The sequence below is a fragment of the Bemisia tabaci genome, chromosome 4, assembly GCF_918797505.1.
Source record: "Bemisia tabaci chromosome 4, PGI_BMITA_v3".
NCBI classification, from domain to species: Eukaryota; Metazoa; Arthropoda; class Insecta; order Hemiptera; family Aleyrodidae; genus Bemisia; species Bemisia tabaci.
In genome coordinates, this window is record NC_092796.1 from 26,298,952 (window position 1) to 26,324,999 (window position 26,048).

The following is a 26,048-nucleotide window of genomic DNA, read 5'->3' on the forward strand; positions in this document are numbered from 1 at the left end:
ACTTGCAGTTTCAATCCTTTTCCTCCTATAGAGAGAACATTGCAGAATATTATGGAATTGCCATTGATTTTAGTTACTTCCGTCAGTCAGTTCGGCTCATCGAGGGTAATCCGACTCTCTGTACTGCATCGATATAAATTCAAGGGGTGGGTAGTTTGAGGTTGGAGTCAAAGTTTGAGTAAGATTGCATGAAGTTTTAAGGAATCCATAGGATTTTTATGGATGTCAGACAGGTCGGGAGAAGGAGGTAGGAAGTAATCAATTTTAGAATCTGAAAATGATCTCTTAAGCCTAGAAGCTCTTATTTCACTTAAAAACAAGTAACTTACTGATGTTTTGTGGCACTCTTACCACTCAAGATATTAAAAGCTATTACTTCCATTCCGCACGCATTTAAAGATCATCACTAATGCATTCCTGTGCCAAGGAAAAATGCTGTATGAATAATCAAATATCACCAGATTCGTTCTTATGATATATTCATCTTCAGGACAAGTTAAAAATGTTTTTTCTCCGAAATTTTAGAAACGCTTCATTAATTTCTGAGTAAAATTCTCCGAAAAATTCTTAAAAAAACATGAGCCTTTCAGAATAATTCCATTTTATCAGAAGAAATTTGGCAACTTCTTGATGTTCATATGGCACTTTTCCTTTGTATGGTGATGCGTCCCCCTGACTGTCTCGGTTGAATGATTCTTAAATATTTTGATTAGCCGCACAACTATTCTTGTCCCAGGACTTATGAGTCTCAAACTTTATGGCGCATTTACTCAATAAACTTAGTGTTTTATTCTATTGTAATCTTCAATTAAGTATTATGATTTTTTTTTTTTACTCAATACTGAGTATGGAAAATGATTGGCAACTAAATTAAACCTTGAAAATATCACTAACCATTCAAAAAACATTAAAAGCTCTTTGACCTACTGAGTGACTTAGTTACTGGGATAATAGTAATCAGGCTGATCATCCTAAAAAAAATAAAAAAAGCTCTCTTACCCCTGAAAAGACGATTGTCCGATCTAAATTTCTGTATCATTTGTGACGACTGAATATTATCTCTTATTTTAGGTGGTCTGCCTCTTGTATTCATGGTGATAAAAATCAAGTTGAAAGAGGCTATGTTCTTCAAGGTATGTGCTGTATCAAGTTTTACTAATAAACATATTTTCACTTACATATATTTTCAACATTAAGATTTCTCAGAATTTCAACTAATGCAGATTTTAGTTTGTGGACGTAGAGTGAAAAATTTTCAACTAGACCAAAAATTTCAAACGGTAGACAAAGAAAATGAAACTGTAGATAATGAAAGTTAGAACTGATTCATTACACTTAAATTAAAAACATAAGCTAAGATTATGTACGGTATCAAAATTACAACAACCAAGACAAATTCTATCAGATACCAACAAACACTTAACAACAAATGTAAATTTTGTACTGATTAGGGTTGTTCCCCATTTAGAGTCCTCGCCAACTAGGTTCAAGCACTTTTAGACTGCAACAAAAGATCCACCATCTTGATTTTTGCATTTACTTTCCATGAAAAAATAAGGTCTGATGATCTTCTGTCGAAGTCTGAAAGTGCTAAACTTATTTTACATAGACTCTACCAACTTTTATAAGAAAGTGACAATTGGATATTGAAAATTAGAAGATAAAGGTTTTATCTTTTCCTAACTCAATGTTCCCTTTGGAGGGGGAGGGCGGGGTTTATTTCAATTTAGAGACATGAGTTAAAGTCATCAAAAGACTATGTTTGCATTTCAAAGAATCACTATCGATTTTGAATAAATCAACAAAATAAAGAATGACCCAACATATATCATTTAAAAAATAAGAACAACAATTGAACAAAAGTAGCCTCTTTTTGTGATTGTGTAATGTTTGTGAAATAGTTTGCAGGTCAGTTTAATTGAGTCATTTTGTTTAATCTATTACAGATTTTCGTAATGGGAAGTCTCCAATTTTGGTAGCAACTGATGTTGCCGCCCGTGGTCTCGGTGAGTTTCAGTTAATATATATAATATATTTTGTTACTTTACTCTCAATTTTTTGGGAAAGCTCTCTCTGCCTTGTGGGAAGAGACTCATTTGAGGAGTAATTTTCAAATCACAACAAGGACCGAGTTCATGAAAATATATCATTCAATCTAACCAATATTGATGATCGAGATGTTTGAGTTGATTCGGTTTTATCATCTTACTAAAAAATTTTTTTTTATTTTCATCACTAATATCAATAATTATGAATATTTTTTCATCTCTTAAAGATGGTATCAGCTCCAAGTTTTACGAAAGAGAAAAACTTCCAAGAGAAATATTTTGCAGTTTCCTTTGCATGACTCATCAATAATCGAGGAGCCATCTCTGTTATATCACCACAATCCAGCTAGCGCTGTTAATGTTAAATGTTTGCAAATTCATATTAACATTACAACCTAACCTGAAACTGCCATAGAAATTTCCAACAAGCTTAGATATGAATCAGTTAGATTCATCATTTCTTCAAAAGTTGATCTAAAAATTAATTTTATGCAAATAGCTGTCCGAATACCAGTAATAGCATAGTTCCCAATGTTTTTTCGTCCACGCCTCTATTTCAAAATGAAGTATTATAAAATGGACGTTTTTAAGTCTCGCAGAGTGAAGAAACTTTGCTCTGTAAACAATTTTTAAATGCATAATTTTTATTTTAAAAACAGCTATTTTGCGCATTCTAGTCTTATTTAATATGTCTAATTTGAGCGTCTCTTACATGACCTAACTTCGATTCGTCCTCAAACCTCCATCCGAAGTACCCAAAAAGTGGAAGTTGAATGCAGCAAGGTCAGCTAAATATATTTGGCAAGCTCGTCAATTTGAATGAAATCTGCAATTCAAATACAGCTCCTTCAGTTCAACTTCAGTGAACAAAATAACATTGTTTAAATTCTAATTTTCTTTGAAAGAGATTTTTCAATTTATGGTATACGCAAAATAAATCAAAATGTATTAAAAAGACAACGAACACAAACCAGTAGTGCATGTATATTTTGTAAAGCTCTCGCATCATTTAAGTGGCTCCATTTACATGTGTCACCAACACTTCAGTTTGAGTTGCATTTCCTTCCTGTGTCCTAGACTGAATGCTTTTTTCAAGTTAATTGATCCTACATTAACCAGTTGAAATGCAACTAAGTAATACTTGCCTGCATCCTTCTCCTTCAAAGTACTATAGAATGGATTAATCCCAGTTGGGTCAAGTAAACACGCAATTCTTGTAGGTTGTCTTTCTTCGTTTTCAAATGCAACATTATTTTGTTGAAAAATTGCCAACAGGCTGAAACAGATTTTTTGTTGCTTGCAGAGGCACATATAGTTAGGTGATAATGCCACCAGAGTGTGCTGGCGTGCATTGTCGCTCTGAGTGTGCCTCTTTCGCCGCGGTCGGTTGGGTAGTTTGCAGCATAGCTACGGCAAAGGCGCTGCCGTCCATGCTTGCCCGCCCACCGGCTAACTTTCACCTGTTCGTTGTTGCATTATTCCACGTCTGTTGAGGGGTTGTCTCTTTACGACCCTCGACAATGGTGTACAATGGTGTCGACTGATACCTGTTGTTTCTTACATCATTCTGTATGTATTTTATATTACAAGGGTGCCTTATATTATTTATTTATTAAGTTTATCATCTCATATCCTCTCAGCAATGCTCATTCTATTTTCTCAATTCATTTATCCTTCTCTGCCTTTTTATCATAATATTTCTTTCATTTCTGCCATCTTACCACACGGCAGCTGATTACATAACCCAAAGACTCAATTATGTCAAAGCATTTATTAATTCCAGAATAGACCAAGAAATTGTACAAAGAGTTTTTTCCTTTATGGAAAGTACATAATAAGTTTTATAACAGGTCTTGAAGATGGTCATGGCCGGACACAGTCAACTAATCGTGTTCTATCAGATTGACTAACTAGTTTCAGTTCAGATAAGACAAAATCAGCGAAGTCTAAAGTGTGGTCAACTTTTGGCTGGACTCAAGGTAGCTTGAAATTTGTTAGCCAATTCACTGAGAGTTCAATCACAGAGATAGGGTCAAAATAATATAGAGAAATACATGCGTGCTGATTTATCACTTTTACCCCCCCAAAAAAAAAAACACTTCTATGTCGAAAAGTTATGATCACAGGAACAGGTCAAAACTTCCCTCATTCTTTCGTGATTTGAACTATACAGTAGAATTGAACAATTCAAGCTTACCCAATTGTCCCTTTCGTTTCGTCTCATGAAGTTGTAAACCAGTAAAGAATATAAAACAGATCTTGAACGGTCTGTCCTAAGTGTGCCAAAAAGAAATGAATGAATTAACATCTCTAGATTTAAAAGAAAATTTTATCTTTCACTAGCGCAGTACTTTCAGTCATCATCTTTGGCTCATCTGAATTTCATCCATACCCTAAATAGAAAAAATTGACCAAATTTATAGGCATCACTCTAAAATGAATTTTTTTTTACCATTATGCATCACAACTTGACATCACACAGTCAGATTTTCTAAGTGTCAATTAGTAGTCAAATAATTTGCCTGGAGAAAACTACTTGGAAACTTTTACCTTATTTTTTTTATCACTTTTCCTTTTTTTGATTTCTTTTCTCTCATTTTGTTGGAGTGCAGAATTTTTCTTCTCCAACCAAGTTTCATGAAAATAAATCACACATCCAAGGTGTAACGAAATTTTGTGGTGTTCATGAATACGTCCACAATAAAGAATATTTAAAGCTTCCATTAATTAATCGAAAAATGAATTTTACGATATATGTACTACATTGAGCCAGAGTAACTACTTTTAGTGGCTCTAAAAACAATATAGCTGTCTAACATTTTACGATTTTATCATGTAGATGGATTATGTGGATTACATTGAGAAACTGAAATTATTTATACATGAGTGAAGTTCTACATATGTGATTGCCAAGAAGTGAGGCCTTCTGAATGTTCCCAATTGCTTTTGCTTCATAGGCAGTGTTATTATCTTGCTCAAATTTGTGGAGAATTAAAATTTTGCACTTCCTGAACATGCTGTATGAGGATCATGAATTTATCATCCTGTATTTGATTTTTTTTTTTAAATTCATTCGTGATTTACTTTTGATTTGACTTCCTCATCATCTTTCACTCTCCCTCTTTTTCCAAATATTTAAAATGAAAGATGTGATTTCAGCCATTGAATCCCACTAAGTATTTGATACTTATTGTCCAATAGCTATTTTACACTCAAAATTCAACCGTCAACCCCAATGAGTCATCCACTTTTTATCAATTCAAAACCTTTCCCAGTCCCATTTTTAGTATTATCAGAAAAACGAAGTCAAAGAAACGTGCTCTAAGTAAAGCTTCATCTAAAGTTCAGAAATTTATATCAACTGGTTTTGCCTGCTTTGTGTTGAAAGGATATATAATTTACCTGAGCGTTTCCTGTCCAGTTAAAGATAGTTTACCAGGCTCAAAAGAGTTTACGTATTGTTAGTTGAGAGTCCGCATTGCTCTAACTAAATATCTTGTTTTTAAGTTGTGCACATGCTCTTCCTCCAGATATTTTGAAATTATTTTGATGAAAAAAAAATTGCCTCAGTGTTTTCAAGTCACAAACGCTCATTATCTTAGTATCATTTCTCCTAAGCATTTATCTCCATGCTGCACTTAAAAGTGCAACAGAAAGACAGGAGAGAAATCAAATTTAATTTATTATGATCAATTGAAATGATTTAACTCTGAAGATCAAAGTATTGAATTACTTTTAAGTATTTTAATGCATGTATCTTTATAAGTTCAATAGGTCTTTTGTTCTCATTTATTTTCTTGTCCTTTAGTATGCCTCCCCCCCTCCCCTCTCCCACCAATAAATTTTATTTGACTTTATCAAGTGGCTAAGATTTTTTTCCCAAGAGATATAGTTTTCAGTACCCGTAATTTTGCTTTACATTTGGGAATTGAGACTTACTATCTGGGTACGCTGGTGGTCCCCCTTATTTTTTACCGTCCCTAAATCAACTTTCAAAATCCTTTTAAGGATTGTAGACTTCCAGTTTAATTTATGGACAAGAGTTTTTCTAGTAGACAAAAAAAGTAAAATTTCTGTTCTAAGTCTTAGAAACCTAATTTTAAGCAACCATCTTATGTGAAATTGTATTTTTCAGATGTGGAAGATGTTAAATTTGTCATTAATTTTGACTATCCTAATAATTCGGAGGATTATGTTCATCGAATTGGGCGCACGGGGCGATCGAAAAATACAGGCACTGCTTACACCTTTTTCACTCAAAGTAATGGTAAACAGGCAGCTGATTTGATCAACGTATTAAAAGAGGCAAAGCAAAGAATTAATCCCAAACTGTTGGAGGTGGCTGAAAACTGGAAAAATAATGGCCCTAGCGGCTTTGGCAGAGGAGGTGAGTTTGAAGTTTAATTGACTTTTCTCTTTCTCTGTCTTTCCTTTGACATTAAATAAGTCAAAAATCCTGATCTAGTTTTTGAACTTCAAGTTCACGAAAATAAAAATAATAGAAAAGTATGATTGGAAGAACTGTTACACATATTAAAACTTGTGATGGATTATAACTCATTCTTACATGATACACTAGTAAACATCCTATTTTGGATGCAAAATTGCACTCATGCTTGGGTGGAAGGTTTACTCCTTGTAGTCCAAAGCCAATAAAATTCTATTCTGCAGAAGACAGTCACAAATTTTGCAACTTTTCCAACTAGGAAAGTAATAATGTTCCTAAGTTATGTTCTAATTGATTGTACATCATGTCAAAAATGATAATTACCCCTAATAAATTTAAAGTTGGCAACTTTGGCCCAACTGAAAAGAGGTCATGAGGGATTAAAGGTCAATTGCTTTTCGTTTGATCTTTTAAATGCCATGGAGTCAAAATTGTGCCCCCCCCCCCCCCCTCCTCCTCATCTTCCATGGAAACTCCAAGAATTCCGCCGACACGTTTTTCCCGCCTTTCTTTCTTTTTCTTTTTTTCTTTTTTCTCTTGTAATCGTTTGACCTCAACAAGCTAGGTCAGTGGTCGTGACCCCTAAATATGCAGCTGTGACCTCGTGGTATCTCTTCACTGCCTTTTAACTTACTACATTGTGAGCTTGTTAGTGATAAAAACAAAAAAGGATTCTTACTGATAACTTTAGTAAGCGGTGTCAAGTTGTTTTTAATTTTTTCCGATAATCTTTCTGTTCTATCTCTCTTGAGTTGTGCAGTTTTCTCTGATATGTTTTGCAATTCCTCCCTCGGTTTATTTACCACCAATTAACCATTTTTTGTTGTTTTTCTTTACCTACTTCTTTCCGCGATTACCTATTCCATCCCACAAAATCTAACCCGCTGACCGAGCTGTTCAAAGTTTTAACTTCAACAAAATTCTGTAACAACAGAAGCATGATAAATACTTACTGGCCAGACCTTAATTTTCTGCTGTTTTCTGATTGGAAGCCAGCTCAGTCAAAAACACTGGGAATCAATGTTGAGTTCTCCTCTGTATTCTCAGCATACTCACAAAACCTCTCTGAGAACCAGTTAAAAAAATTCTGTCAATAGTAGAACGTTTTTTAAAAGTTTTACTCGAAATTTTTCTATACCTTGTGTATTACAATCCAAGATTCTCTCATTTTTACGGTTTATTGAGAAATTCCCACAATTCCCTTGAACTCTTTAAATAGCGACAAAATTACCGTACACCTCTATTTATCAGGTTTTCTAGGTGACTTGCAACCTTGGGGGTGCAATTTACCAAGTAATGTATTTGATTCTTATGAGAATCAGTAAAATTAAGTTGATTTTTTACTCTAAAAGAGAAAACATGTATACATTTAAAAAAATTGAGACACACATGACAGTGGCATCATTACATTGACCCTATCATATTTTTGTATATTGCATCATTATGTATCCCAGTGCTCTCATTTCAAGAGCACTATTTTCTGAATAATGAACTCACTCGTTTTTGCAGTTTTTTTCCCTCTAGATTATGAAAGATAATACTTAAATTCTATTTTTCTTCCAGGTCGAGGCAAGTGGCGAGGTAGAGAGCGAGATGGAGATAGAGATAGGGATAGGGACAGAGATAGAGATCGTGACAGGGGAAGAGACAGAGGTAGAGACCGTGATAGGGATCGAGGTAGAGACCGAGACAGAGATAGAGATCGTGGGAAAGGAAACCGCAGGAGCCAGTCTCGAAGTCGCTCGTGGGACCGCAGGAGGAGACGTCGCTCCAGGAGCTACTCACGATCCTCAAACTCTAGTCGCTCCTACTCACGATCCAGATCGCGGGACTCCAGATCAAGATCCAAATCCAGCCGCAGCAGGAGCCCGACGCCCCCCAGGTGAATATTCTAAAAATAAAATATCTTGACGGCTAAAATATTTGTCACCAAGAATTTGCTGTGAGTGTCATTAAAGAAAGCTAAAAATCAGCGACCAACAGCTTTGGTTAAAGACTTACGGAGTATTCAATAAATAAGTGTCATTGCCAGCACACAAACCATTTTGCTCGGTGGGAATTTTTATTCCTCGAGTCAATGAAGCAATGTTCCAAGAATAGAGCCTATGCCAAATTAGTCAACGCACTTAGAGTGCAACAGAAGATCATTCTACCGTGCTAAGAAAGAACGCTGTAAATCAATCAAGATTTTCTCTCGTTTTTTTGGAACTTAACTTTTTATAAAATAAAAACTGTTTTACCCATGCACCTCGAATTTTCAGGTTAAGTTCTTGATGATATTTGTAAAAGAATTCCGTAAAGACATTGCCCCAAGGTACACAAGTTTTTCCGCTACAATACCTTTTTTCCCAAAGAATAAAAATGGCGTTTACAGCATTTTTGCGTTGCATGGCAGCATTGTCCTCAGTCTAGCATTGAAAGTTAATACGTACAAGATTCTAGATGATAGACATCTAGAAAAAGTAGTTCAGTGGGGGGAAGAAAATCAATCCTAATAATTTTTGTCTGAATGTATATTTGGAAGATTTCTGTAAAATTTTACTGAATTCTACTAGCTTCAAATTAAAATTGATCCTTCCAATTTCTCTAAGCAATATTATCAAGACTAATTCTCATCCTCATTTTGCATTTTTCAGAAACAAGCCCGTCAGCAACCCACCCATGACCAAACCAGTAATAAAATCTGATACTTCAATCCCGCCTCCTGTGCCAACGAATAATTTTGTTGCCCCTCCGCCGGCACCGCCCCCTGCAGTACCTGCCCCTCCCCCTGGTCCACCTCCAGCCGGACCGCCTCCTCCTCCCCCTGAAGCGATGATCATTCCCCCTCCACCAATGCCTGTCCATCCAGTCATGTTTTTCCAGCAACCCCCTCCGCCGCCCCCCGATGCATCTGGGCAGATGAAAGCCATGAACGGAAATCACTACTATGGACCAGTTCCTCCGCCTCATCTAGCTAACGGCTACATGATGATGATGCATCAGTAGACAAGGTATAAATTGTTTCAATCATTTTATCACTGCTCAAGAAACACTCTTGTTTTTCAGCTTAGTTCCGAAGATTTCACGGAGGCATGTAAGAAAGTGTGTTTTTTCTTCAGTCAGAATCAGAAGTAGATGGATTGTACACCTTCAGTTCTTCGAATAATTTTTTAATGGGTGAACTAGGAAAACCCACAAATACTATTTTCTTATCATGACTCATGACTTAATGATATGCAAGTCTCCAGAGATAGAGGTGGAGAAATTATGGCTAAAATTGAAAGTTATACAACAAGATTATCCTATCAATTATCTTATTTGCTTCAATTGCATTTTATAGTGAAACCTTACTAAGTCGGTACTCATATAAGCCGGAAACCCGCATAAGCCGGCACAATCGGTCAGATTTTAATCAGGTTTTTTTTCTTTAGAAGTGCCTTTTTCAACTTTTTAATGAACTTTATGATTTGCCATGAAATTTTATGGTCGGAATATTTGTCAAACACCCTGCAGAAACGTTATGCCATTGATCTATTGGGAACATTTTCTCTCTTCAGTCTCCATATAATTTATCTTACTTTTCCCTTTTTTCTGTTCACAGACACAACTACACCTGGTAGTATCTGACAAAAACAGAAACCATTGAGTGAAAAATGACAAACTTATCAGCTTGAAATCCTGTTGCTTCATTATACCTTTTTTCTTCTTGTTGTCTCTCAGACTTTCTTATCAATTGTTATTTATTTTCAGTATCTTTTCTCTTAAAACGTGTATGTACATACAACTCAGATCATGCTCCATTTTATTCAGTATGGAGGTCAACATGGTTCTTGATTTTGTCAATTATTTATCTGTTTTTTGGGAAATTCTCTTTTCCACATTATTATTAAACATATGACAGTTTTTCAGTAGTTTTGTTTTGAGGATTTGATATCAGATTCTCCTCCACTTTTACTTAAAATTCTAAGGTTTCTTTCTATATTGATTTAATATCACATTCCTTTTTATTTTGAGTTTCCCTATTTTTCTGTATAAATGTAGCTCAGAAGCTCAGACAGTTATATTAGCATCATCCTTTGAACTACATATTCATGTTTTAGTCATCATGCAGGCCTCATCTCATTTTAAGTCTGAATCCATCGAATGTGCCCAAATGGCACAAGGTTCCACGAACTCAGAGTTGTAGCACAATTACTTTATCTGTCTTAAATTAAGTTTTCCCAAGGATATATAGATTCATTTTATTTGCTGTTTTTCTTTTGTAAACATAATTCAATATTTTTCACCATTAAATGGAGTGCTTTAAATTTTTTAATTTTCATTTCATTACTTCTAACGAGGTTTCTAATTCATACCTCAAAAGCTAGTTTTAAGTTTGGTTTATTATAAGATTATCAACTAAGAAATTTTTAAAATCACTTTTTCTTGTTCTCTATTGCTATCAACATTTGTACCTCTGTCCTTGCTTGCTACCCATACGATTAAATTAACAGAAGGAAGGTAATTACAACATAAAAAAATTGAGAAATGTTACCTCACCGAGCCAAAACTTAAAAGTTTAAGCATGTTTTTCTCTCACCTCTTTACTGTATGTTGAATGTCAGGCTTGTAGGATGGCCAGAACAGGAAATACTCTTAATTTGAAGAGAAACACCAGAATTTTCTGACCAGTTGTATCTTCTCAAAATCGATAAGTAAGGAAGGAAAATAATCGTATTCAGTGAAATAATAAAATAAGTGCCTAAAACAAAGTCCAAAAAAATTGAAAATTTGGAATCTAAACTTAAACTCAGATATGTATTCCTAGGTTTTAATGGTGCTCTTAAAGGCCTTATTCATGTATTTCTCCTTCTGTAATTTGATTGTGTCAACTGTAACATGGGGTATTTTTCATCAATTTTCTTGCTATAAAAACTTGAAAGCCTGAAAAATTATGATGTGTGAACAGCTGGTCATCCATCAAAGCCTTTGATTTGAATTAAGTTCATGAATATATTCATCAGAGTTGTAAATAAGGATCAACCTATTAAAATTCTATGAATAACTCTACATCAGTCTTTCATATAAATGTTACAATCATTCAAGAGTGGTAAGAAACTGTATTGCTATCCGATTTGTGTAGGTAGTAAGAGAATCTGTCCTCTTTTTTATTTTTGTTTGAAGTTTTAATCAAAGTTGCACTTGAATGAATTGTAATTGGACTGCATTTTGCAATTTGGAACTATTAATTTCGGCCCGGTTTAAAAACAACGTATGTGCCATTAGTTTCCCTATGCACATACGCATTTTTCCGGAAGAATCAGAATTTATAGTTCCAAATCGCAAAATGCAGTCCAATTGTTAGTTTAAGTTTGATGAGAAAACAGGAAAGCCCAGATAAAGCTATCTATTCAAAGTGCTTATGATCTCACAATTTGAATTCCAATTCCGTCAGCAGAGGTATAATTTCTAACAATGGGAGCCAATACCTCGGAAAACGCTTTTAACCAAAATTCTCACCCGCGCATAAGTCTACTGTCTTTATATGTGCAGCATATCTCGATCATCATCGTCTTTGAACTGAAAGAATAACATTTACGTCACCATTTGTTTCGTCTGTATATTTGTAAGAAAGTTATTGGTAGTACCCAATAAATAGTTTTAATTATTGAAAAGTTTTTTTCCCCTTCCTTCCTTCCAATATTCCCACGCAACCTGTTCATGAGATTCTGGGGGATTGTAGCTCTAAGTTTTTTTAGAAACTAGAGGATAAAAATAGCCAGAAGTCGAAGTTACAAAAAAGAGGTGAAAAGAAAGGAAGGTTACAGGTTTTTCAGTTTTAGCTCAATTACTTATCTCCTGTGATTGTTCCCTATGAAACTGATGAAATTAAATACTAAGGAATACTTCAGTAATTAATTCATTGCACGCTCACACCTTTGTAATTTTTACATTAAATGTCCAATTTTAAAATGGGAAGATTTCTGAAGCGTAGGATGTACTTAATGAGTTCTTTAAGTCCTTGATTCGAGCAAGACATTTTTGCAATATTGCTAATCTCTCATAATGAGTTTTAATTCTATAAAAAGACAACTAACCTACAGATTTCTTTAACATTCCTGTAGGTATAAAAAATTCACAGAAAATTTCCCATTGATATTTTGGCTTGTTTATAAAAAAAACATGGAAAACTGCTATGTACTTAAACATCATTTCTTTTAAAGCTCTCTGATTTTTTTCCCCTCTCTTATTGATGAATCTTCTATAAAAATTTTCAGACATGATGTTTATTTGATCTTCTTTAAAGAGTAAAATAGGAGTGGAGATTTTAAAACATTGCAACCGAGTTACGCATTTTTGCAGTCGTACTTCTGATATAGAACCAAGTGAAGGTTCTAAGAACTTTATTTAGGCCCTCTCAGTTATCTGAAAGGCTGTGAAATGTAAAAAAATGTCAAATTTTTGGCCTCAATTATTAGACATTTTCTAATAAAGAGTACCGTCTTTCTATTGCCACTCATCTAAATTAATATATCGAAGAAATCAGCAATTACTCATTTTGATTCTAATTTGGTATTCAGATATTGCATATCATTAATTTTTTTCTGCAAGTCATAGGTGCTCTCATCAGCAACCGCAGTATAAACGAGAATATAAGTAATTAGACCCCAGAAATAACGTTTATAATTATTTTAGGAGGCATATGTCCATGAAAAAGTTCGTAGATTCTCACACAGTAGCTTTTATCAAGTTTTTAATGGTTTATTAAATTAAGGGACTATTAGGGCAAGGAGCTTAAGTGCAATTTTTGCTATTTCAAGAGATGTATGTCTTATGTCTTAAAATTACTTGAAGCCTTGAGGAGGAAAGTAAGTTTAAACTCATACATATGAGTTTAAACTTACTTTCCTCATCAAACATCAAAATATTTTGATGCGTGAAAATTGAATTTTACTGGTGAGTTTTCCGTAAAATATTTATCTAGACTGTAGTTCTATGTAGTTGGAACCACCAGTCCACACCAAATAAAAGTGACGTCAGACGATCTTCTGTCACAGTGTAGAAATGCGTACGTAAACTTATTTGGCAAGGACTCGATTTCAGTTTTGTCAAAAACTGCACTTCGCGTCTTGTCCTTCAAGCCTCTCAATTTTGCTGCATTTAAGGTTTCACAGATCTAGAATAATTTCTTAGTGACAGTAACGCTGAGCAATATACTTTTTAATTTTTGTCACTCAAATTAATTCAGCAGGGTCTGAATGGGAATTTTGTAAGAATTTTGTAAGATTATCAGATGTCAATGCTCACCTCGGGTCTCGCTTCAGCGCGCCAAAAATTTGAATGTGGCGTGGGTGAGTTCTAGCGCTCTCTATAGCATTTTTTGTGAAACTGCTAATCCCCGCTTTTGATTGGCTGTAGTGTTGCATGCAACTTGGCAAGCAGCCCAGCGCCCTTCTCAACTGGAAACCCGTTTGGGCATTTTATTCCCGTAATTTCGCCATTACATTTTCAGGCAGTCCGCCATTTTCTACCAAGGATTCTAGAACAAGGTAAAGCGACCGATCACTTTTTTAAGTTTTTACTAAATATTTCGATTAAAGTTTTGACCCTCGAATGCCTCTTTCTCTCATTTAACCCTTCCGTAGTGATTTTTAGTCTGAAAAACTGTGTTTCATCTGCTCTCGTCTGAATTTCAGATAGTGTGGTCGGACACTGGAACATCTCTTTTTGCCTGAAGTATCAGCTTACGTGGAAGTATCAAAATGATGAAATATAGGAACAACTACGAAAACCCCAACCGAAACGGAGCCATGTAAGTGTTCTCATTGACACTGCAATCTTCATTTTCTCAGTTACTTGCGTATTTTGTCCAGATCTTTCCTCTTTCACTCTTCAGTTGCTGGAGCCTAAGGTAATCTGGCTTCATTGGTACCGAGGGCACGGCCGATGACCTTTTGTATTGTTATGCAATATTCTGAATCCTGAACTCTTTTTTACACCTATCTGAAGTTCCAGTCCTCTTCCTAATTCAGTTCTGAGAACTTATTCTGCAGAATTTTAGGAAAGCCTCCCTCAGCACCTCTTCCCTCTTAATTAGGTCATTACTCCTTGCAGGGTGATTCCCTTGTTTCCCTTCCTTAGGCTTTGTCCAATGCTGGAACCAGTAAGTATCCAAATGAATCGTGGCTTTCCCCTCTTAACCAATCCTTGCATATTTTTTAAACAAACTATATTCTTATAGACCCCTAAGAGTCCTGCAAGTTGACTTTTCTAATCCTGATAAGTGGCTTGCAAGCACATGAAACCTACCCTAACAGGTAGACGAGGTAACTTTCACAAAGTTATAGTCTACATGACTCTCCGACTTCACAGGCATCACCTGAATCGTCTCGTATTTTTTAAACTCCTCTATGATATCACTAGGAAGAATGATGATTGTAGAACCTGTGTGTATGGTAGTGCTTCTTGCTTGACAGAATGATCAATTTTCTAAGTCATACTGTTCTCTATTGAAGCAAACATTATTTCTGATAACAATGTGTAGCCAAAACTTTTGATTTCATTCTTTGGTCTATTTGTATCAGTACAGTCCCTTTATCAATTTGATTTTTGTGCATACCACAAGCAAGGAGAGCTATCTCAGCATTCATTTAATGGATCCTTCAACAGTTTTTTCTCTGCCTTGCCTTAACGAACAAGCCAAAAGTGGGGAGAGAAAAGATTCGACAAAAGTCACATCAACCTGAATGCATCAGTTATCAGTCGGGCCATTGGCTTACATATAAATTTCTGTTGAACAGTGCTATTTTCTGATGTGACATTTGTCCATTCTTTTTTTCCCCCGTTCCAATTGCCCTTGCCTTGAGAGGCCAACCCACCCAAGACAGGGCAGAGTCATTTTATGTTGAGACAAATGTCAATTTCTGATCAGCTCTAAATCAGCACCACTCAACAGGTCAATTCATGCAATCAGATGGCACTGATGAATGGTGATATAAACAATACTTAACTTTGGTCTTAACGTATGATGACTCTGCTCTAGGTAGTCTAATATTTTTAAGCGATTCATCATCAAGCTCACTCGTTGAGACAAAAATCAGTCTGACTGACTGATTGGCTCTAAGTTATTACCATGCGACAGCTGAGTGCCAAGAGTAATCCTTAATTCCTACACCACCTATCAATCCTGTAACTTCTGAGCAAACTGAGATAGAAACTTGAAATTTTGTGGTTGCACCTAGGTCAATGGAAACTACTATTGGGACCCTCCCCCGCCTCTTAAATTTTAAGGGGTTCATTCCATGCCAAATCAAACCAAAATTTGACCTGACCTCTTAGAATTTGATAAAATTTGGCACACTCACTCTACTCATTGGCCTGATTCCTAAACTTTGAGTTTTAAATGTTTTTGTTTATTAGTTGAACTTACTTTGAGCTTTAAAGTTTGAGTAAAATAACAGAGGTTATCCCCTTCAATTGCCTGTATTTTCGGAGCCATTAATTTGATCTGTACTGTTCTGGTGCTGATTAACAGCTCTTGAAACGGTCTTACTATGTATCAAAGTTGAACTTATATTTGATTTATGTACGTGGAAAGACTGTTTCAAGAGCTTTTAAACTGTACCAGAACAATTCAGATCGAATGAACGGCTCTAAAAATATAGGCAATTGAAGGGGATAACCTCTGTTATTTTACTCGAACTTTAAAGCTCAATTAAAGTTCAACTAATGGGCGAAAACATTAAAAAATCAAAGTTTTGGAATCAGGTCAATGAGTAGAGTGAGTGTACAAATTTCATCAAATTCTGAAGAAGTTGGGTCAAATTTTGGTTTGATTTAGCATGGAATGACTCGGGGATCACTCTGAAAAAGGACAAGGATCCTTCGGGGTGGTGCGTGATCTTGAATTACTCTGCATGCACTCAGATGGCTTCATTGATTAGTGGTATCATAATAAATAAAAAAATTTCCCCCCAGACAAGAAGTGAGTCATAAATACTCGTAAAGTTGTACCATAGGGTTCTTCCAGGAAAATAATGACTTTTGATTCCAAGTCACATAGTGGAGCTTGAGATTGGTGAAAATTAGGATTCATTTTACCTTAGGGAAGTATTTTTGCAAAATTTCAATGGTTCAGCAGTTTTAGTTCAGCATGTAGAAGAAATAATATAGAAAATATGCCACCCCCCCCCCCTCTTCCCTCCCTCTTACTACAGCCACTAGCAATGTGAGAGGTCTACAGCTCCCTCGCAATATGATCAGTAAGAATTGGAAGTATGTAGGGCTTAAGTATTTTATAACCCTGATTTCTCTGCAAAATTTGAGCAAGATTAGACACATAGGACGTATTTATGCTAAAAGAAACAGTGTTAGTCGCTATTCCTATGCACATAGTTCCTTATATCATAAATATGTTCAATTGTTTCAGATATGTGAGCCTTGCAAAGAGAAAGAGAGATAGAGAAATGGGGAATAAAATAATGAACTTAAAATTCCAGTTTCTAAAACTGTTTACCAAACGTATATAGAAGAATCAGAAATAAGATATAAGGAGATAGATTATAATCGGAAGGGATAAATTTAAACTCAGACTGCATAAAAACTCATAGAATGCATAACTGATACTATGAGGAAGCAATCTTGTTTGGTCAAATATTGTGAAAATTTTGAATTTACCTAGTGGAGTTTCCGTCAATTTATTTAGTGAATTTCAGAGGGGAGACACTTCTGAAACTAAACCATGCATTTTCTTACTGCCTGCAGTAAGTCTTAAAGTGCAGTAGAGAGGAAGGCCGTACACGAGTAACTAATAAAGTATTTTTAAGAAACAAGTGATTGATATTATCCTCATATCTTAAGCTCCTAATGGTCTCAGTTTTTAAATGAAATTGAGCTCATACCCCGGATGGATTATGATGAAAACACTCGAACTGAAACTAAGTTCACAAAATAGGACATACTTACAAGCCAGTCCCATCCCACCTGTTTTTATGATCCTCCCCGGAATTAAGTGGAAAGTTCAAAAATGAGTCAAGATTTGTTGTTGAAATCGATTGTTCCTTATTATGCCATCAGAGAGCTTGCAAATCCATTTTTCCTCATCGCCCTGCTCTCTTATTGCTCAACTTTATCTGAATGTTAGAAATGATGAATCCGCAGTACCTAAGATCTTCTGATCATTGTGTCACCAGACACCATTCCTCCGAGATCAAAATTTGGTGTCCTAGTATATTTTGATAAAGAAGGCGTACTTACCACCATTCATCTTGTTCTGCAGTCAGAAATATTACTGCCAATATTCATCTGAAAATAACGTGGAGTAATGACCTTAGGGCTGATGATTTGAACACACCTCTCATTTCGATGAGATTTTGATGGTATGTCGTTAGGAGCTGAAGACGTTTAATCCGTTCGTTGAGAAGATTTCATTGATGAAGAAGACAAGAAACAGTAGGATGTGATTTTATGAACAACACCTTAGAATAAGGAAATTTGCGATATCAAAGTAAATTTAAACTTTAAAGCCGACACTGTAAGGAATGAAATAGTTGGTATTCAATGGTTTTTACGAAACTTATGTGGAGTTAGTGGCTGTGTAAAAGTTGGGATCTAGCACCAAGCTTGAAGTCACAAGTCACAGAGCCAATGTTAAGTTTGGCAATCTCCAAAGCAGTTAATGTAGCTGCTTCAGTCACTCAAATTGTTCATCTCTGTTTCAGGTATCGCGGACCAAATGACCAACAACAATACCCGAAAAGAACGTGGATCAACCAGAATGGCTTCAATGGAGTAGAATTTGGCGGACCAACTTTCAAGAAAAATTTCAACAACAAAGGACCCATGATGAAGGGCTCATTTCCAGGACAGACATTGAAAAAACCGATCTGGGATTTATCTGCCCTTCCCCCCTTTCCCAAGAACTTCTATCAACCAGCATTGACTGTTGCCAACAGGTACACCTCATTCTAGAACTGTAGAAACTGTGCTGCAAGTAAGACCAATGGTCGTAAATGAAAGGTTATATAGGAAAAATGTGTTTCTAATTAAGGTTTTTCAAAATTTCCGACCTCATCTAATTTAATAAAAATAGAACAATTCAACATCATCATTTGAAATTCCCAAGGAATATTCCTCACACTATCTAAGCAGAGAAATCAAGGAAATTTTAATAAAATGACGTAGTATTTTCGCCATTAGACAACCAGTTAGGTACAACAAGAAGTTTTGCAGTCTCTCTGTCAAAATGTATTCCGGGGATCTCATAACTGGAAAACATATTTGTCACTAACTTTCAGTTCATTTTCCATTGGAAATCAATACACCCGTCTTCGTCCTAAGTGTTCTCTCAAAGAATTTTATAAAGCTCTTGAATTTACAATACTTGATCTTAAGTGATTCAATCATGGTTGTCACTCGTAACCGCTCAAGGGAGTCTCTTTTTACTTTTTGGGGGGGGGGGGGGACAAAGAGGCGAACATAATTGCATGAAGATCAACAAGGAAAGCACCTCGTACAACCACCACCCATGCCGAAAAAGTACACTGAATGGACCGCTTAATTGATTTATTATAATGTACACCTTGGGTTACAAGTTAGTTTACATGAAAAGTAAAACTTTAAATAGAAAAAATGAAATAATCATCAAAGCTAGAGACTAATCAATGCTCTCTAACCTCTATTGATTTCTGTTCACAGATCTGATCAAGAAGTAGAAAGTTACAGGCAGTGCAAAGAAATTACTGTTAAAGGTAACAACATTCCCAAGCCAAGTCAGTTTTTCTCGGAACAAAGTTTCCCTGAATCTGTCATGCGAGAAATCATGAAGCAGGGTTTTGCTGAGCCAACAGCTATTCAAGCACAAGGTTGGCCATCGCGCTCAGCGGAAGGAATCTTGTTGGAATTGCTCAGACAGGTTCTGGCAAGACTTTGGCGGTAAGTTAACTCTCTACTTATCAGATGTAACAATTATTTTTGGCGAAACAATTTTGGACATAATGATCAGGATAGCATGTAATGCCTATTAAGTAACCGTGATAAAGAACTCTGTAATTAATTTTAATGGGCCTTACAGCAAGGCAATTTAAACACCACACAGCATGGTTTTCCCCCAACTGTTTTGAGAGAAAAACTAATTGCACAACAGGGAGTCTGACAATAAACTCCTACTTAATACTTGAAAGTTAACGATCAACATTGGGTGAGTGGTCATAATTCAAAATCTAATTTCTATCTGATCTGTTTTAAAAGTATCTGTACGCACCTAGTGGCCGATCTCTTATTTCCCCAGTTCAATCGGAGTCACTATTGTTGGCAGCTGTTAGAGCCTCCAGCAAAGTATTTTATTTGAAGATGCGTTCGTCCTCCAAAACCAAGCAAGTTTCCCTCAGGAGACATTGGTATGCCAGAAGCCCTAGCCAAGATAGTTCCTCTGTTAAGTTTCCCTATTTTTAATTTTCATATTTTGTTGTTACAGTACATGTTGCCTGCTGCTGTTCACATCAGCCATCAACCTAAGATTTCTCGTGGGGATGGACCCATAGCACTTATCTTGGCACCAACAAGAGAATTAGCTCAGCAAATTCAGTCCGTGGCCAGAGAGTTCGGAAACCTCCGGCACACTTGCTTGTTTGGTGGAACCCCCAAAGGGCCGCAGGTAATTTACCCTTTTCTTTTTTGAGTTCTCAGGGACAGCGATATTTACTGCCTTTAGATTTAATCCACTTTTTAGAAAATTTAAATCACAGAACGTCTTCAAGGGATCTATTCAAAGTGAGCAGAAAACATAAGAAAGACTATTGACATCATAATATCTCTTGTTTATATCAGTGTGATACCTGTCGGTTCAAAAGAATGAATGAAAAATAATTTCTGAAAATGAATATTCTTTACAATCTCAACATGATTTTCAAGACTTTCCCAGAGAACAAACCACTATTGAATTGTTTGTAGTGAATAATTATGGGGTTCTTAGCATTAATGTATAGGGCTGATGGAGGACCCTTAAAAATTCGATTTTTAGGTTGAAATTTTGTTTTGAGTTCTTTAACATACCTGAGAATAAATTTCAGTCTGGGGAGCACCGATTTGCAAAATTCAATTTTTTTTTCAAGACCCTGCCCCTCCTTCCCTCCCTCTCTCCATGAAATACACTAATACTAGCAGAATCTACTGAATTTTAGCAGCCTACTAACCATCTTTTTGGCAAGTTCATTGTTTTCTTACCGGTATTTGTTTTTGATTCTCTCTCAAGGCGAAGGATTTAGAGAGAGGTGTTGAGATTGTTATCGCTACACCAGGAAGATTATTGGACTTCTTGGAGCACGGTACATTCAACCTCAGCAGGTGCACCTACTTGGTCCTTGACGAAGCTGACAGAATGCTTGATATGGGTTTTGAGCCCCAGATTCGCAAGATCATTGAACAAATAAGGGTGAGTACTCTTTCTAGTCAAAATTTTCAATGTATTTTTTGCAGAAAGTATGCAATTGCTTTACCTCTACACTTCTTCTTTCTTGGAATTTTCAATTAGAAGTGCAATATTTCTGTGCTTTGAAGTTATGGTGAATCACTTTACTTAATTGTCAACTTGAATCTGCCAGGCTCGATGCATTGTGCCTGTCATTTATGAACATAATTTTATGTATGTTACCCAAAACATATCCAACAGATGTAAACTACTGAAACATGTAAGTGGGGTGAAAAAATTCATTGACTCAAAATAAAAAAAAAATGTCACCTTCTTGTGATGGCCTCCAAAGAAAATGTATCAACATGAAGACTTTTTATTTTATAGAGCTCAAAAATGTTTTTTTAACAGAATTCATTTCTTGATTGTTGAAAACCTTTTTGAAAATTACTATTTTGTTTAATTTCTCAAATATCTTCCCAAGAACAGGTCTTCCTGTATTTAAACAGGCTTATTTTTTATGGGTGCCGCTGTAATTTCTCTCCTTTTGACTATTTTTGTTTAGTGACATCTGCAATATAACAGCGTAAACCTTTATCAGTGTCAATTTTTCACAAATTATTGGGTGAGCAAATTATGAAGTGATGTACTCAGATCTAATAAGTTACTTGTTTTTTATTGCAGCCTGACCGTCAAGTTCTGATGTGGTCAGCAACTTGGCCAAAAGAAGTCCGTCAGTTGGCTGAAGAATACCTGGACGACTACATCCAAATCAACATTGGGTCCTTAGAATTATCTGCTAACCACAACATCAAGCAAGTTGTCGAAGTAATCCAAGATTACGAAAAGGAAGAAAGACTGATCAGTCTTTTGAAAGAAATCGGCAAGAACGGCCCCTACAAAGCAATCGTTTTTGTGGAGACGAAGAAGAAAGTCGATGATATCGTGAAGGTCATCAAGCGTGACGGAATTGTTGCTATTGGTATTCACGGTGATAAATCCCAGCAAGAACGTGACTTCGTCTTGAATGAATTCCGAAGTGGGAAAGCAGCCGTACTGGTTGCTACTGATGTCGCAGCCAGAGGTCTTGGTAAGAATTTATCATTAATATCACAAGTATACATTCTAAACAGTAGATCACTAACAATAAGTTGAGCTTATTAAATCTAAATTCCTCAATTCATTCCTCTATGTAAAATTTTGTTGAATTTTCATGGCATGAGCAATGAAGCTTATATTGAGCCATTGATTAAATTTGTCATGATTCTGTAGGCTCTTGTCCCTAGAGTAGAGTGTAACATTGTATCAATCTTAAATCCTTTAAACCTCCCCATAAATGAGCTCATGAAAAGTTTCAGCCACTGCTAATTTTTTTATAAATTTTACATTAATTGTTGTATATCATCTATTGGAAAGAGATCCCTTTCTTTTAACTACTTTGCTGGACTCTAACAACATACCTCTTTATCCTCTGTAAGAACTTTCTCTTACTAACTTAAGCTTTTTGTATTGCAGATGTTGAAGATGTCAAATATGTCATCAACTTTGATTACCCTAACTCGTCAGAAGACTACATTCATAGGATTGGTAGAACCGGGCGCTGTGAGCAGAGTGGAACAGCATACACTTTCTTCACTCCTGATAACCAACGCCAGGCTAAAGAGCTCATCGCTGTGCTCCAAGAAGCCAATCAACAAATAGACCCAAAATTAATGGAACTGGCCAGTAACTCGCGGGGCAACCTTTCCGGTATGTGAACGTTTTCTTCCTTACTTCATAATGATGTAATTTTTTAATTTCAGCAATTTTATAAGGTGTAAAATATCATGGAAATTTTTACCTCCTACTTAGTCTGTTCATTCCAGATTGCCTCAATCTATGTGATACAATAATGATGAAGTAAATTGTTTTTTGTTGCAATTTTTTTGACAGGTGAGCTGTAGATATCTGCAAAGAGTCCCAATACAAAGCATTTAACAGGATTGCTAGTTAGGGTATTTTAGAAAATCGGAGAAAACCTCAAAATGTTAAGGAAATTGCCCAGTCATCTTTATTTGCTTTCTAGAATAGGTTTGATGTTTTGAACAACAAATTTTGCCTGGAAACTATTTCAAATTATGTCTTTTCAACCATCTAGTGCATCTTAGATTGTCAAAGAACTTTACCAAAATGCATCAAGGAAATCAAGAAATTTCATTCTCTAAATTCTGTGGCAACCCTGAATTTAATCAATCATTAATTAATAGAATGTCTGAGTGTTCCTGGTCTTAGAGAAATGTTTTTTACATGAATCCTCAATTATTGAGCATCGTTTAGCAATAGCAGACTTGTACTCAGTCATATGACCAGTTTTTTATTCTAATTTCCCTTGTACCTTGTCAAACTTGGTTTTTTTTCCTCACATTTTATCATATTAAAATTAATTTTTGCTTTTATGGCATCGGAATGTATGATTCACAAAGCTAAATTTATTTTCCCATATTTTTACTGAGTCTTTTTCTCTGTAGAATTCACGAATTATTTTTTTCTCGTTATTGCAGGCCGCAACAGATGGAACAACCGCAACCGACCTGAAATGAACGGCGAAAACAACTACAAACCCTGGATGAACAAGATGCAAAACGGACCAGGAGGTCCTTTCAACAAATTTAACGGCCAAGGAAATAACTGGAGTAATGGACCCCAATACCAAAACCCAAGGTACAACAACGGTCAACAAGTCCCACAGCGCTACAACCAAAATCAAAGGACTCCAAATCAGATGTACCCGAAGACGTACCAAAACGGCAACGGATACAACAATTCATATCAGAATTCTGGCAATCAACCCGGTTATCAGGTAAGCAAGATCTTAAAATTCGGTACCTATCCAAAGGTTTAAGAAGAAAAGAATGAGATATTTCAACTGTACCTACAAAAATGTAATACTGTAGGAAGATCCATCCATCATGTGTCAGTTTGCCAATGACCAAGTTTTTATTTATTTGAAGAACTGAAGCACGGCTCCCCGTTTCTTCGGAGTACTGTCTTATTTTTCATTTTATTTCAAATTATGACTGTCACTAGTTAACCTGATAAAAAACAAAAGCAATGTCCAGTAGTATGTAATTTTCTTAATTTTTTTGTCCTATCACTCTGAGTTTTGATTCTATTAATACAATTTCAATAGTGTGAAGTAAGTAATTATGGTTTGAGCTACTATTTGAAAACACTTGAATATTCTTGACTTAATTTTAACTTTTTTTTGTCACTTGCCAACTTTGGAATTCTGAAAAATAAGCTATTAATACTTTCAAATATGTTTGAGAATTTTCATAGAGAAGACTAATTTTGTTTTTAAGAATTGCTCATGATGTCACAAGTAATAATTGAACAACCTGGTCTCCTCATCCCTCCCTATGTTTTTCTCCTCAACCAATTTGAAGTTTATTTTCAAAGGCAAATATTGAGACAACCGCTAACATCTTGACAGAAATTGAATTTCTATAACTCGAAATGTCAATGCCAACTATTTTGACATCATGAACCAATGGAGCAAACCCTATTTTTACAGAAAACTACAGGCACTGGGTTTTCGTATACTTCTAACTAACGTCTCTTGTAAGGACTCTATGGTGGTGAAAAATTTTGAATTTCAGCTGTCTCTACCTTCTCTTAGCTCTTATTGGTACTTGTTTTATGAGGATCAATTGTCTACTATCCTAGAGTCGCGTCGAGCGCCACCAAGGTATTCTTCATTGTTGAATAATTCGGAAAACCACTCAACATTGTAGCATTTATGACTCCGATTTGGTCCTTCTGTTCTAGGGCGGTTTTGGTGGTGGATACAACTCAAAACGGCTACCAGAGAAACAGCTCTCAAGGATATGCAAATGGAAACTACCAACCTAGGCAGTCATACAATCGCAAAAACAACTCGAACTACGGAAATGGTGGTGACATGTACTCGTTGCCCCCTCCATCTGCATCATCTTACTCGGTGCAATCCAACGATGACTCAGTCAATTCCCTGGTGAACCACAAATTTTTCCAACCCAACCGTCCACCCCCAATGAATGCATGTGGATTCCAAAGTAGCTACAACCACCCACAGTTCGCTGCGCCCATGTCGTACCCTCAGTATACCTTCAGCCAACCGCAAGCAGTTCAGCAGTGAAGGAACTGTCCTTGATATTTTTGAAGTATAACCACTTCTTATTTCATTAAGAACTCACGTCTGTATTTTATTTTCTCCTAATTACTATTCTTTCTATGGCTATTATTTAATGTGTGCACTTTATTCATTCATTCATTATTTATTTTTTTATTTTTTATTTTTTTTTCAAATCTAGGTGTGGGATTTATGTCATTACATGTAGTAATTGTGTATTAGTTTACTCCATTAACGCTTCTTTTATTTATCGCCTTCCCCCCTCTTTCTAAGTTCAGATAAACTTGAATAACTAAGCTCTCCCTTTCTTTTTCGACTTTTTTAACATTCCAGATTTGTGTCTTGTCTAAGTCCTATTTTACTCCTCAGTCTTTAATGTAGGATGAAAAGTCGATAATTTCAACTCCATCATGTTGGTTAGAAATGCACATAAAATTGATCAATTTTTAAATTTTAAAAGCCAGAAATCACACAGTTTCATTTCCCTTGCCCCCTAAATTTTAATTTTTTTTCCCTTTGGTGCTGTTAAGAGGAACTTCCAAGTAGTCGATATTCCGTTTTCCGTAGAGCCAACTTCATCGTTCATTGTTTCTCAATATTTTTTCTTTTCTTGTCGTGTACTTCAGAAGAGAAAAATTCTTCACATATTATTTTAATGCCTAGTCTCATGATATCTGTTGAAACCGTTGTAAGCGATTTGCAACCATTTTCTGCGTTGGAAGAAGGTTCATATTGTAAGGTCTGTGATACGTTAAATGAACTTTTCATAGATTTATGAAAAGCAAGATCTAACTAGTTGGTATTTTCAAAATGTTCCGGTAATGGAAAGAGGTTGAAAACGGTTTCTCTGGTCATTAGAATGAACGAAATGTATTTAACAAAAAGAAAGATTATTTATAAAAATGAAATTTATTTTGTTGAAACATTTTTGATGTTCCTCTTGGTTTTAAACCAGTACCAAATATCGTAATGTCTTGTATGTAATATTTTTGTCGCTATGGTTAAATATCTCTTAGTTAATAAATCCACCGTTCA

The 26,048-nt window shown here is 35.6% G+C and overlaps 2 protein-coding genes across 3 annotated transcripts in view; both read left to right on the forward strand.

Annotated features, from left to right (window-relative positions):
- Positions 1-12,131, forward strand: part of LOC109043423 (uncharacterized) — a 19,808-nt gene extending 7,677 nt beyond the window's left edge. For both annotated transcript variants that reach the window (XM_072299569.1, XM_019060619.2), the window contains exons 9-14: positions 1,072-1,133; positions 1,947-2,006; positions 6,184-6,435; positions 8,059-8,377; positions 9,132-9,488; positions 10,079-12,131. In XM_072299569.1, coding sequence (XP_072155670.1) covers positions 1,072-1,133; positions 1,947-2,006; positions 6,184-6,435; positions 8,059-8,377; positions 9,132-9,483 — 1,045 coding nt within the window. In that variant the 3' untranslated portion in view covers positions 9,484-9,488; positions 10,079-12,131. The remainder of the gene's footprint in view (positions 1-1,071; positions 1,134-1,946; positions 2,007-6,183; positions 6,436-8,058; positions 8,378-9,131; positions 9,489-10,078) is intronic.
- A 1,731-nt stretch (positions 12,132-13,862) lies between these two features.
- On the forward strand, positions 13,863-24,996 carry LOC109043421 (uncharacterized). Its single transcript, XM_019060616.2, is given in 11 exon segments — positions 13,863-14,006; positions 14,154-14,269; positions 18,177-18,410; positions 19,153-19,325; positions 19,328-19,389; positions 19,931-20,110; positions 20,708-20,887; positions 21,548-21,953; positions 22,379-22,612; positions 23,404-23,702; positions 24,671-24,996. Coding segments are annotated over 10 exon segments (1,902 nt in total). The 5' UTR covers positions 13,863-14,006; positions 14,154-14,219; the 3' UTR covers positions 24,755-24,996.
- Positions 24,997-26,048: the final 1,052 nt, after the last annotated feature.